Genomic DNA, 14,423 nt, shown 5'->3' with positions numbered 1-14,423 from the left:
CTGTGGCTGGTGGTAGGGGAACCTGGGTGTGACATTCCCCAGAGTACAATGTAGACTGATGGACACTTGTATTTACTCAGTTCACTAACGTGGGCTGCCTCTGTCACTGCTTCGTTGTGAAAGCAACCACTCCGGGTCTGTTCACACATAGCCTCAAGCATGTAAATCACTCCCAGCTACACTGTCTGAGTGCTATAGCCAGCCACTCATGAATTACATTGCAGGGCAACACCAGCAAACTCCCAGTCCCAGACTTACCCCCAGAAATGTGCATCTTGTACTGCCCAGCCCTCTCCTGGACAACACAAGCTCATATAAAGTCTGTCATTTTTTAATAGAAAACAATATGTACAAATCCTGTTATCGCAAATGAAGTGTCCCAAACACACTGGTTTAGATAAAACAAGTTTATTAATTACAGAAAGATAGATAGATTTTAAGTGATTACAAGTAATAAGGCATAAAAGTCAGAATTGATTACAAAGAAATAAAAGGCAAAACACAACTAATACCTAACTTAACAAGCTAAGTGAATTCAAAGCAAAAGTTTATCTCACAACATGCTTTAGCAATCTTACTGGCTGCAGTTCTTTCAGCTACGATCTCCCCCGCAATTCAGTGGTAATTTTCTTGTCCTTCAGGTGTTGTTGATGTCATGAGTAGAGATGCCATGAGAGATGATTTGGGGCCTCTGTTCTTCATTTTTATCCTTTTTCTCTTCTTTGAAAATCATCTCCAGCTGGGGTTCAGAAGACAAAATCTGGGGAGATGGGAACTTCCAGCTGCTTCTTTGCCAAGATGTAAATTTCTTGCTCATACCCTTTTTCCTGCCAAAGAATGGCTGTTTAACCAGGTGATATTCTATCTGATTTTGTTGACACCCGTCTGAGGTGTCAGTTTGCCTTTTGTCTTCGAAGAACCAGTTTGTGCCTGCTTTTCTAAACTTGGAATATGTCTCCGTAATGTTATACAGTAAAATCTTATAACTTTACATACAATGTTGCCACACTTATTTTACCAGGACAATAATGATCAGTAAATCACGGGTTTTCAAATGATACCTTACAAGGCACAGTTTGTACAAAGTTTATCTTAGTCTTGAAAAAAGGGTGAGCATAGGTATGCAGACTGTTACACTAGGCCCTCCTTGGTGCAGCAAGTTCCAACCCAGGGCCCTGTGATAGTCAGTCAGATAGGCAGCCTGGGAACGGGCACCACAAAGCCTGCTTCATGGGTTGCTTCCTGCCCTGGCCTCTACCAACTTAAGTCACAGCAGGGTCTGCTTATAGACTCAGAAAAGGGGGGTTCTCTCTAACTGTGATCTGGAAGCTCTTTTCCATCAGTCGTGGTCCCCTGTTCCCAGTCTCCACGGGGGCCTTCAGTGGCTCAGACATGGGCTCTGGTCCAGGTGCTGTGAAGCTTCTGCAGCCTCTGTACAGAAGCCACTAGTGTAGGACTGCTCCCATGCCCTAGTAGCTGTGACTGAACTGAGCGGCTCCCTTTTGAGCTCTGCTTCCATTGTTAGCGTGCCCAGCAGGTGCCTTTGGGGCTTAGAATTGCTTGTTAACCCTTGATTCCCCACTGTGGGGCTTATACACACAATCACAGACACCCAAACCTTGTCTCTCCTCTGAAGTGATTCCAGAAAGGAGGGGGTAAAAAAAGATTGAATATGTCTTTAAAAAATCACCTTAATCTAATTTGGGACAAGAAACACAAAAATGCTTTAATCGTAATTGTATAGTTATTGCATAGTATCACTACAGGGTACTGATACATATCTGGAACCTTTATTGCATCTTAATGTAGTTTTTTTGTCTGGAATATGACACAGTGATGGTAATTGACAGTTACCTTCAATAAATAAGACATGCAATTAACTAACATCAGTGTTTGCAAAATTCAGTGTAATTCCTCTGCTAAATGTCGGGATGTGCAAAGGATTACTACAGATACTGCTGTAACTCACAAAAGCTTATGTTCAAATAAATTTGTTAGTCTCTAAGGTGCCACAATACTCCTTTTCTTTTTGCGGATACAGACTAACACAGCTGCTACTCTGAAACCTACAGATACTTGAAATTACAGATGATCTCTTAAGTAAAACTCTTTCCCCAGTCCTGTCCAAGAATCCCCTAAAGGTATTTGAAGTTGAATGTCCTTATAGTCGTTGTAGCTCCCTGAAAATGTGGTTGGTCATCTTCTGGTAAGGAAATCAGATAAGAATGGTCTTTTCAAGTTTCACTCTCCCTTTCCCCCCAAAACCCAAATGTGTGGCCTTCAGCAATGCACCTAAGCGCCAGGGACTTCATGCTGCTCCTAATTTCTGTCTGACTGTGAGATTTCTTCCTGGTACTATCGCCTTGTCAAGATCTAAGACTACTTCAACTATTTATTTTTGCCTGTGACATTTTTTTCCAGTGAAATAATCACTTCTAATAGAAATCTTATTTTTTGCTTGTAGGAAATTCGCAAATGGGTGCTACCATAGTAGATGCTTTGGATACTCTCTATATCATGGGACTTCATGATGAATTCAGAGAAGGACAAGACTGGATTGACAAAAACCTTGATTTTAGTGTGGTAAGTAGAACATCTTCTTGCATTTCACTGGTCCTTTTAAAGGTGTTTTGAGAAAACATACTGTAGTGATCCCAAGCCGGGGAGAAGTTGTTAAGCTGGAACTATGGTTGAGGATACAAAAAACATTTATCAGAAAGACCTGAAATTCAGGTTTATGGCTAAACTTCAAAGGACTTCCTTTTTATTTTTTGTGTTTTGAAAAGTGCAAATCTGTGGCCCCCAACCAAGGATGTCTTTCTATTTAATGTGTTTAAAAGTTAGCGATTGTCAAAAGATGGATAATACTTAAATGTTCCATGAGAGATATTAGAACCTCTGCAGAAGAAGTACAAAGTTATCCCCAATACAGATCAAATTATAAGCATGTTACAATAGCACCAGAGTATTCAGTTGTGGAAGGAGAAGGGGTTTTACTTTTAAAATTGTGGTGCATGAACTACTTACAATATTTCAGTCCAATTGTTTATTACAAGTTTTTAAGGTATATACTCTGATGCACCCCAGAATAACAATCCGAAAACACAAAACAACAGTGACAAAACAATACACAAATATAATAACCATGAACTGGTTAGGTTTAAACAAAACATAACAGTCCAAACAGCAGATATGTATCAATGGGTCCTGAATAGCAGCACACATCCAACGGTATGTGCGCGTGCACACACACACACACACACACACACATGCACACAATTTCCTTCCCTTCTCCCCAAAAGTTCAGTTATACCTAGTTGGAGGCATCAAGTGACCTTGGGGCTATAGGCTGTACCTCTGATTCATTTCACTGCGTGGGCACCCTTGCTGTGCTACATCTTCCCCAGCTGGCCACATCTTACACAGAAAGAGCATCCTCTTCCCTGTCTGTTCCTCTTTCAATAAACAGTATATCTTGCTGGTGAACAGTTCATTCTCCCTGTGGTAAATGCATTTGGCATGCTCCTTAGCCTGTAGCCCGGAAGATCATGCCAGAAGCATTCAAAATGCTTCCAGATCCCCAGCTAACATACACTGTCTGTCCAGGATAGAATGCTTCGAGTCTCTTATGGATATGCTTGTTGAAACTCGTGTATTTCCTAATCACATCAGTTGTTTTCAAGGACAGTGAAGGAGTGGGATTATCCTTTTCTGTCATTATAAACAATTTGGTCCTACTAGGTTGGCTGAAGAGCTGATAGAACATGGTTACTCCAGTACTTTCGTGAGGCATACTCTGAATATCATATAAAGTAGGACTTAATGGAAGGGTGTATATCAGTGTTACTCTAATATGTAAGCTACATGTTACTTCAGAGTCTCATGCAGTCTTTCCACTATCTCATTTCCTTGGCATATACAGCAGATTTATAACGAAATGTACCAATTCTCATCAGAAAGCCTTCAAACTCTTTTGGTACGTGTGGCTGGGTGTGCCTACCCTACACCAGCATCGAAGGCGTTAACTATGCTCTGCAGGCTGAGGAAGCCCGCCCCTCTGACTCTGCTGGGCATACTCAGCCTGGAGGCAGCATATAAAAGGTAGCAGCGCAGCTCAGTCTGCGGAGGCTGCTGACAAGGAAGGACGGAGGCTGCAAGCTCCCTGCAGGGAGTTGCTACAAACCCCGACTACGGGACTACGGCTCACAGGGTGTCAGTATATTCTAGTGGTAGTCGATTATGTGACCTGCTACCTGGAGGCCGTCCACTACGGGCCACCACGGCCCCTGTCATAGCCTCAGAGCTTCTGAAAATTTTTGCTAAGGTCAGGATACCTAGAGAAATATTGACAGACCAGGGGACGAATGTCTCCTCCAAACTGATGGCCAAGTTATGTTGTCTACTAAAGATCCACACTCTCAAGACATCGGTATACCATCCACAGACCGATGGCCTCGTAGAAAGATTTAACGGAACCTTAAAAACCATGCTTAGGAAGTTCGTGGACGACGACCCACAACATTGGGACAGGCTGCTCCCCTCACTACCGTTTGCAGTGCGTGAAGTCTCCCAGGCCTCGACAGGGTTCTCCCAGTTTGAGCTCCTTTATGGGAGGCAGCCGAGGAGGATCCTAGACCTTCTCCGAGAGACTTAAGAGGAACAAGAATTGAGGGTCACAGGGTCAGCCCCATACATCTTGCAACTAATTGAGCATCTCCAGCTTGGGGAGTTCTCCTAGAAGAACCTGCTTCAGGCCCAGCAAACCCAATACAGTTGGGGGGCCAAGATGCGGACCTTTGAGGCTGGGGACAGGGTCTTGCTCCTGTTGCCATCATCAGAATCTAAACTACTCACCAAATGGCCAGGGCCATTTGAGATTGTTCAATGGGTATTATGAAGTCAGACTCCCTGGGCGACGAAAAGACCTATGGGTCTACCATGTGAACGTCCTGAAGGCCTGGAAGGCCTACTGATCACCCCCTACCCCCCAGAACCTGAATTGAGAGCAGTAGCCAGTTGAGCCCCTGGCACAACACCAATCACACTGGGGAAGGACTTGAGCCCAGAGCAACAAGCAAGCCTACAGCGGCTTGTCCAAGACTTCCCCTCTGTTTTATCTTCTTGTCCAGAATGGATGAGTATTACCAGCCACCACATAGATATCATTCCCAGACAAAAGGTCTGCAACCAACATCGCCTACTTCCCTGGAAAATGTGGGAAGTGGTCCAGAAGGAACTTGAGGCAATGCTAGCCATGGGAGTAGTGGAAGAATCCCGGAGTGAATGGAGAAGTCCCATAGTCCTGGTCCCAAAGCCTGATGGGACTATGAGGGTCTTTATAGATTTTAGGGGGTGAATGCCATTTCCTGCTTTGATGCCTGCCTGATGTCATGGATGAATTGACTGCTGGAACAGCTGGGTAGTGCTAAGTTTCTATCAACACTAGATTTGACCAGTGGGTACTGGCAAATACCCCTGGCCCCGACTTCCTGGGAGAAGACAGCCTTCCCTACACCACCTGGTCTATACCATTTCATTACCGTGCCCCTTTGGGTTACATGAGGCTGTGGCTAGGTTCCAGTGATTGATGGACCAACTGTTGCAGCCACACCGGCGGTATGTGGCAGCTTTTATTAATGATACTGTGGTCTATAGCACAAGTCGGGAGGAACACCTACAACATCTCACCACGGTCCTACAGGCCTTGAAGGAAGCAGGTCTCACAGCAAACCCTGCCAAGTGTCACCTTGGGTGGAAAGAAGTGACCTACTTGGGATACATGGTGGGGGCGGGCCAACTTCACCCCCTGTTGGACAAGGTACAGGCCCTGAAGGACTACCCCACCCCTACAACGAAAAGAAAGTTAAGGAAGTTCCTGGGTTTGGCTGGATACTACTGACGGTTCATGCCAGACTTTGCCACGATAGCCACCCCCCTCTCCTACCTCATAAAGAACTCCCGGCCATGGAATGTCCGGTGGTTGGAGGATTGTGAAAGGACCTTCCAGACCTTGAAAGAGCAACTCACCCACGAACCCGTCCTGTTCCAACCAGACTTCTCAAAACCCTTTATTTTAGAAACAAATGCCTCAGAAGTGGGGCTAGGGGCCGTTGTTTTTCACACAACGCACAGTCAACCTGTGGAACTCCTTGCCCGAGGATGTTGTGAAGGCCAAGACTATAACAAGGTTCAAAAAAGAACTAGATAAAGTAATGGAGGATAGCTCCACCAATGGCTATTAGCCAGGATGGACAGGGATGGTGTCCCTAGCCCCTGTTTGCCAGAAGCTGGGCATGGGCGACAGGGGATGGATCACTTGATGATTGCCTGTTCTTTTCCTTCCCTCTGAAGAAACTCGCATTGGCCGCTGTCGGAAGAAAGGATACTGGGTTAGATGGACCTTTGGTCCAACCCAGTATGGCTGTTCTTATGTTCTATCTCAGGAATGAGAGGGGGAGGAACACCCCGTGCTATACCTAAGCCGGAAGCTATTTCTCTGAGAAGTCAAGTACTCCACCATCGAAAAGGATGCCCTAGTGGTAAAATGGGCGACAGAGGCTTAACAATATTACCTACTGGCCATGCACCCCTACAATGGATCAACACCATGAAGGATTTGAACTCACAGATTATAAGATGTTACCTCGCCCTCCAACCCTACGAGTTCAGCGTGTTACACTGCCCAGGTAGGGCCCACGTTAATGCAGACTTTTTCTTCTGGACTGGAGTGGGGGACAATGGGGATGGACCCCTGCCAGGTCCAGTCTTGAGAGGCAGGGTGTGTGATGGGGTGTGCCTACCCCCCACCAGTCCCTAAAGGGTTAATTATGCTTTGCAGGCTGCGGAAGCCCCGCCCCTCCGATCCTGCTGGGCATGCTCAGCCTGGAGGCAGCATGTAAAAGGTAGCAGCCCAGCTCAGTCTGGGGAGGCTGCTGATGGGGAAGGATGCAGGCTGTGAACTTCCTGCGGGGAGTTGCTACAAACCCCGACTATGGGACTATGGCTCACAGAGTTCCTGACTGGAGACTCCAGGCTGCCCGACGAGCCCAGAGAAAGGACGGCACTGGTGGGAGCCCAGCCATTTGAGGACCCCAGAAACCCAGGGGACCCGGGAAGTTTCGATGAGGGAGAAAGGGTAAGAAGCAGCCCAGGGGACTCGAACTCTTAGCTGGCAAGCAAACCGGGGACTGGTCAGTGTGTTTTGGGAGGATCCCCACTGACTTGGTTGTGAGCACCCCCACCAACGCCAGGGCCTTGGGCCGGGGCTTGGAGTTGCAGGGAGGTCCCGAGTTCCCTTACCTGGGGTGCCACACCCCCGAGTGGCGCCCCTCTTCCCCAATGGGCCAACTGGCCACATAATCTCACAGAGGTGGGCCACTTCACTGACTCTGGCCATTGGGCCACACTGCCCTGATGGAAAGGGCCACTCACTGACTCTGGCCATTGGGCCGTGCTGCCCTGACGGGAAAGGACCACTCACTGAGTCTGGCCATTGGACCACACTACCCTGATAGTAGGGGCTGCTTATTGACTCTAGTTACTAAGTAATACTACCCCATGTTACAGTAAAAGTCATTGGTGTAGGACCTGACCAGCTGCAGAATCACCTCCACCCTTCCATCTAACCCTATGTGACCAGACACCCTGTGATGGGGTGTGCCTACCCTGTGACAGTACGTAAGATATCCTGTTATCTGAAACAAGGCTCTCTGGTAAGCCAAACATAGGAAATAAAGTAGATAGGCAAGAAATGAGCTCCTCTGAAGTGCCTGTGAAATTATGAATGCAAAGGCATAACATGAGTAATAGTCTGAAACAGTCAATGGGATGTAATCATGCAGTGAAATCAGGGGGCCAGCAATATCCACTGCAATTCTCTGCTATGATCTGTCTATGACTACCGGTTTCAAAGGATCCAGAGGAACAGATGTTATATGCACTTTGTGGGCAGAGCATGCCTTCAAACTATGCTCAATGTCTGTGCGTAACCTTGGCCACCAACCATGACTACGCATAATATCCCCAAATTCACATTGCTGGGCTATCCTCCACAGATGACATGCAAACTGTGTACATCATACATGCATACATCATGTCCTACATATATCACATACATCATACATCCCATGTATCATCACATGTATGTAGGACAATAATGGAACAACATTTGCAGCTGTACCTTTAACAATATAAAACTTTGCAGTCAACTTAATTATATCTTTGTACAGCACAGGGCATACAGCTTTACCCACTGTCTGCAAGGCATAAAAATCCCAAGCTTTTATAACCACTGTCTGTAGTCAGTGTCCAGATTGTGAACTAACCCAGAGGAGAGAACATTAACTTCACACCCATATCAATCATGCACTTCATTAGTATACTGTTAATTTCTAGCCCAAATTAATGGTGTTAAGTTTGCAAATGAATTGTAGCTCTGCAGCTTCTTTTTGAAGTCTGTTTTTGAAGTTTTTTTTGTTGAAGGATGGCTACTTTTAAATCTGTTATTGAATGTCCAGGGAGATTGAAGTGTTCTCCTACTGGCTTTTGTATGTTACCATTCCTGATGTCTGATTTGTGTCCATTTATTCTTTTACGTAGAGACTGTCCAGTTTGGCCACTGTACATGGCAGAGGGGCATTGCTGGCACATGATGGCATATATTACATTAGTAGATGTGAAGGTGAATGACCCCCAGATGGTGTGGCTGATGTGGTTGGGTCCTCTGATGGTGTCGCTAGAGTAGATATGGGGACAGGGTTTGTTACAGGGATTGGTTCCTGGGTTAGTGTTTCTGTGGTGTGGTGTGTAATTGCTGGTGAATATTTGCTTCAGGTTGGGGAGCTGTCTGTAAGCAAGGACTGGCCTGCCTCCCAAGGTCTGTGAGAATGAGGGATCATTTTCCAGGATAGGTTGTAGATTGCTGATGTTGTGCTGGAGAGGTTTTAGCTGGGAGCTGTGCATGATGGCCAGTGGTGTTCTGTTATTTTCCTTGTTAGACCTGTCCTGTAGTAGGTGACTTCTGGATACTTGTCTCGCTCTGTCAATCTGTTTCCTCACTTCCCCAGGTGGGTATTGTAGTTTTAAGAATGCTTGATAAAGATCTTGTAGGTGTTTGTCTCTGTCTGAGGGATTGGAGCAAATGCGGTTGTATCTTAGGGCTTGGCTGTAGACAATAGATCGTGTGATGTGTCCTGGATGGAAGCCGAAGGCATGTAGGTAAGTATAGCGGTCGGTAGGTTTCCTGTATAGGGTGCTATTTTTGTGACCATCACTTATTTGCACCATAGTGTTCAGGAAGTGGATCTCTTGTGTGGACTGGTCCAGGCTGAAGCTGATGGTGGGGTGGAAATTGTTGAAATCCAGGTGGAATTCTTCAAGGGCCTCCTTCCCATGGGTCCATATGATGACGATGTCATCAATGTAGTGCAAGTAGAGGAGGGGCGCTAGGGGGCGAGAGCCGAGGAAGCGTTGTTCTAAGTCAGCCATAAAAATGTTGGCATACTGTGGGGCCATGTGGGTACCCATAGCAGTGCTGCTGACTTGAAGGTATAAGTCGTCCCCAAATCTGAAATTGTTGTGGGTAAGGACAAAGTCACAAACCTCAGCCACCAGGTGTGCCATGGCCTCATCAGGGATGCTGTTCCTGACAACTTGTAGTCCATCCTCGTGTGAAATATTGGTGTAAAGAGCTTCTACATCCATGGTGGCTAGCATGGTGTTTTCAGGAAGATCATCAATGCATTGTAGTTTCCTCAGGAAGTCGGTGGTGTCTCGAAGATAGCTAGGAGTGCTGGTAGCGTAGGGTCTGAGGAGAGAGTCCAAATAGCCAGATCATGCTGCTGTAAGAATACCAATGCCTGAGATGATGAGGCGTCCAGGATTCCCAGGTTTATGGATCTTGGGTAGCAGATAGAATACCCCTAGTCGGGGCTCTAGGGATGTGTCTGTGTAGATTTGTTCCTGTGCTATACCAAGGAGTTTCTTGAGCAGATGGTGTAGTTTCTTGTGGTACTCCTCAGTGAGATCAGAGGATAGTGGCCTGTAGAATGTGATGTTGGAGAGTTGCCGGGCAGCCTCCTGTTCATAATCCAACCTGTTCATGATGGCTACAGCACCTCCTTTGTCAGCCCCTTTGATTATAATGTCAGAGTTGTTTCTGAGGCTGAGGATGGCGTTGCGTTCTATACGGCTGAGGTTATGGAGCAAGTGATGCTGTTTGTTCACACGTGCACGTCTGCGGAAGCACTCTTTGTAGAAGTCCAGTTTGTCATTTCAACCATGAGAAGGAGTCCACGCAGAATTCTTCTTCTTGCAGTGTTGTTGGAGGGTTCCTGTGGGTCAATGCGCTGTTCAGTGGTGTGTTGAAAATATTCCTTGAGTCAGAGATGGCGAAAGTAGGCTTCCAGATCACTGCAGAACTGTATCATGTGCGTGGAGGTGGTGGGGCAGAAAGAGAGTCCCCGAGGTAGGAGAGACTCTTCTGCTGGGCTAATAGGGACTGGGAATGGCTAGGCTAGTAGCTAGTGAATAGGGACTGGGAGTGGCTGGCTCACTACAAAAGCAGTTTTCCCTCTCTTGATATGGACACCTCCTCATCAATTATTGGGAGTGGACCACATCCACCCTGACTGAATTGGCCTTGTCAACACTGGTTCTCCACTTGTAAGGTAACTCTTCTCTTCATGTGCCAGTATATCTATGCCTGTATCTGTAATTTTCACTCCATGCATCTGAAGAAGTGGGTTTTTTACCCACGAAAGCTTATGTCCAAATAAATCTATTAGTCTTTAAGGTGTCACCGGACTCCTCATTGTTTTTGTGGATACAGGCTAACATGGCTACCCCTCTGATATTTGATAGTATGGTACAGTAGTACATGCAGTATATAAAATGCAAACCTGGATGAGGAAATGCGGTAAATATTATGCTGGCCACATGCTAAATGCCAGGAGAACTCGTATGATGCAAATTCTAGAGGCTTTTTTGGAGAAGAGATGAATGTCAGTTAAAGATTTTGGGACAGGATATAAAGTCCCAGGCTCACCTGGCTAGTGGACTGAAGGATTGAGTAGGAGAAAGTGAGAGATAGGCTTGAATTCGAGCTGCAAATGGAAGTTAAAAGCCGAGTTTGTGTCTTCACTGCCATTTTAATTCAAGTTAGCTCCCCATGTTAGCTAACCCAAATTAAAAACAAAACCTATTTTGCAGTGTAGGCATATCTTTATTCAGTGTTCATGTATTCAATTTTTAATAATTTTAAAAATCTAGGAAATTCTCAGAAAGAAACTAAATTAAGAAGGAATTAAGGTTGAGTGTGCATATCAGTAATACAAGGTTAAAAAAATTGCAGGAGGGTTGTAATTATCCCTAAATCAATTATCCCTAAATCAGGAAGTTCAGAAAGTTAAGCTTAAAAGAAATGCACAGTTAGGGCACCCAAACAACCTTAACTCTACTTTGTGACACAACATGGTGTCCATTAAAGTGTCTTTAAAGATCAGTTTAATGTTGGAATACAAATACCATTATTCACTACAAATAATATTATTCACTAATTATAATTGTATGGTTATTGTATGGATAGAATTGTTTGGGGGATTATTGCAAAATCCTGTAAATTTTTACCTTTACGTTACTGATATGTACTCTCAACCCTTACTCTATTTTAATGTAGCGATTTGGGAGACGAGGGGATCTAAACAGGGATTTGTGAAGATGTCACAAATGACTTTTTGTGCTACGTAAATCTACAGATGTGACCATTTTCCTGCTATCCTCTAATCCTCATCTTATCTGGCTGTCTTTTGACACCTTTTACCATGTCAGGTTTTTTTTTCCTCAGTATTTTTCTTGCATGGGGGTGTTCAGTGAGGTGTGGGTTCTCCTTTGCCTACTTCTATGCTGGTGCCCATAAAATAACAATAGGAGGTAGGGAGAATGAGATATTTCATGATTTAGGACAGCAAGCATGAGCATGGCCTACCTTCCAGACCTTTGTCTTAATTACCTTAAAAAAAATCTTAACTTCTGGGGCAAATATATTTTCATTGTGGATTTTTTTAAACTTAAATGTAATATGCATTAGGTATATATTTTAACATTGCGGTACATTATGAGAATATCATTAATACTGAAGTGATAAGATTTTTGTAATCAGCTAACATTGTCCCAGAATTCCCAGTTTGCCATATGTTTCTGTGCAGCTCTCTCACAGAAAACAAGGGTGAGTGGATGAACGGCAAGGATTTTCTCAGATAATTTAGGTCTAAAAATTATACATTGTACTCGGAACCCTGAAGTGAGATGGGACAGTTCCATTTTTAGGGGGCTGTCAAGTACCTATATCCTATAGATACTGAAAATGAATTATGGAGGCTCAAGGGAAAAGAGTGGGAGGAGGCACATAGGACAGGGTGAGTGGGCAGTAGGTGTGGATGCTGGCACTTCTGAAGGAATGTGGGAGAGGGATTCTGGCCAGAAGGAGGGAGCTGCAGACAGGCTGTGGTGGCTGTTGTCATGAAGATTTGCCAGGGGGTTGTCCTTGTGAATCCAAATATTGGCAAACTACAAGTCCTTTTGTACATTTGGATTTGTATCTATGTCTACCCTAATGATAACAGTTTCTTCTGATACCTTGATTGTTGTATAGAGAAGCTTTTTAAACATTTACTTTTTCCTCTCTTCCCAGAATTCAGAGGTGTCTGTTTTTGAGGTCAATATCCGCTTCATTGGTGGTCTTCTAGCAGCGTATTACCTTTCAGGACAGGAGGTAAGGAAACCATAAGGAGGTGTGGACATTAGTAGTCCATCAAATGAAAGCTGCACAATTGGAAGGTTTGAAGTTGTTGGCTTCACAGTATTTTTTTTAGCTAATATAATAAGTAGAATGGGCTGTGTTACCCAACTCTACTGGGATCATGGAATCTCCATCTAAAACTGATTACGGGAAAGCAGGGATCGGCCACTTTTGGCACGTGGCCTGCGAGGATAAGCCCCCTGGTGGGCCGGGCCGGTTTGTTTACCTGCTGCGTCCGCAGGTTCAGCCGATTGCAGCTCCCACTGGCCACGGTTCGCCGTTCCAGGCCAATGGGGGCTGCGAGAAGCGGCAGCCAGCACATCCCTTGGCCTTCGCCGCTTCCCACCGCCCCCATTGGCCTGGAGCAGCGAACTGCGGCCAGTGGTAGCTGTGATTAGCCGAATCTGTAGACGTGGTAGGTAAACAAACTGGCCTGGCCCGCCGGGGCCTTACTCTGGTGCGCCGCGTGCCAAAGGTTACCAATCTCTGCTGTACAGTATCTCTAGGCTAGCTGAAGACCCTTTACCAGGACTTTGAAGCAGCCTGTGCCTTCTCCAGTTTGCTCTTTTTACCAAGGCTTTTTCAACTTCATTGTCAACAGAGTTGAAACTTCTTACACAAGTAGTCACCTCAACCCTAGTTATCTAGTCATTAGACTCTAGTGCTTACAAATACCTTGTTTCAAGATGTTCCACCTCTCTCAAAAGAGAATTTTTCTTAGCTGCCACTTGTTCCTCAATGGACACAGGTACCTGAATGCAGGAACCCTTAACAGTTTTCTCAGGTATCTTTTGTGTGGGGAGCCATAACCCTGCTACAACAATAGGCTAAGATTGAGGCACACTGGACCAAACTCATCCCACAAGTACAGTTCCCACTGAAGTCATTGTGAATTATGCTTGTTCTATATCAGGGCTCCATTTAGAGTTCTCTCTGTCTCTGTCCCCTCCTGCATGAGGATTGCTGGGGAAAACTTCTACTATATCCAGTTTTGGATTGGAAGGCTATCACCTCTCCTTTATATAGCCTACATGGTATCTTGAAATATAGGTTGGGTACATGGGACAGTATTCTCAGAATTGATTCAGCTTTTTACCTCTAACTCACAGGTATAAAACTTGCCTCTGTCAGCAATGGCTGAAAATTATTGCTCTCTGCTGACTTTTTGGGGGATTATATGCTGAAACTCATTCTGGTTCTTTGTTTTTAAAACAATAAATTTAGTGCTGGTGAATGATGCTGCACTGACAACTGTGGAGAATGAAGGTGTTTGTTTACCCATGAAACAAAGTATTGGTGGCAGCAGTTTAACTATCTCTAAGTCCTAGTAGGAAAATGTGCCATGTTAGAAAATGTATTAACTAACATGTTTTCTAATATGCTTTAACTAACAAGATTTTTCTCTTCGTTTGGACAAGGACAATTGTTGTAATTAAAGAGGTGTTAGCTGGTTGTGTTTAACCCTGTGTAGGGGTCAGCCCATATTTCTAAACATAGCTTGTTCCTGTCTACACTGAGTGCTAAGTTGTTTAACACAGTATGTTACTTAAAAGATGTTAGCTAACATGCTTTCATACAAGCTTGGTTTTCTGAGTGTAGACATGGGATGGTAGTCTCCATGGTGTAT

General features: G+C 44.9%; 1 protein-coding gene across 5 annotated transcripts in view; it reads left to right on the top strand.

Moving 5' to 3' along the window:
• The window catches only part of MAN1A2 (mannosidase alpha class 1A member 2), a 306,596-nt gene that overhangs the window by 151,231 nt on the left and 140,942 nt on the right, over positions 1 to 14,423 (top strand). For 4 of the 5 annotated variants that reach the window (XM_037910300.2, XM_043541368.1, XM_043541820.1 and 1 more), the window contains 2 exons: positions 2,465 to 2,583; positions 12,689 to 12,769. In XM_037910300.2, the coding sequence (XP_037766228.1) occupies positions 2,465 to 2,583; positions 12,689 to 12,769 (200 nt within the window). The remainder of the gene's footprint in view (positions 1 to 2,464; positions 2,584 to 12,688; positions 12,770 to 14,423) is intronic. The other variant, XM_043540993.1, reaches the window with a different exon arrangement.

Source organism: Chelonia mydas, chromosome 1 (genome assembly GCF_015237465.2).
Source record: "Chelonia mydas isolate rCheMyd1 chromosome 1, rCheMyd1.pri.v2, whole genome shotgun sequence".
NCBI lineage: Eukaryota > Metazoa > Chordata > Testudines > Cheloniidae > Chelonia > Chelonia mydas.
Note: the sequence above shows the minus strand (reverse complement) of the source record. Positions and strands in the feature narration are given on the sequence as shown.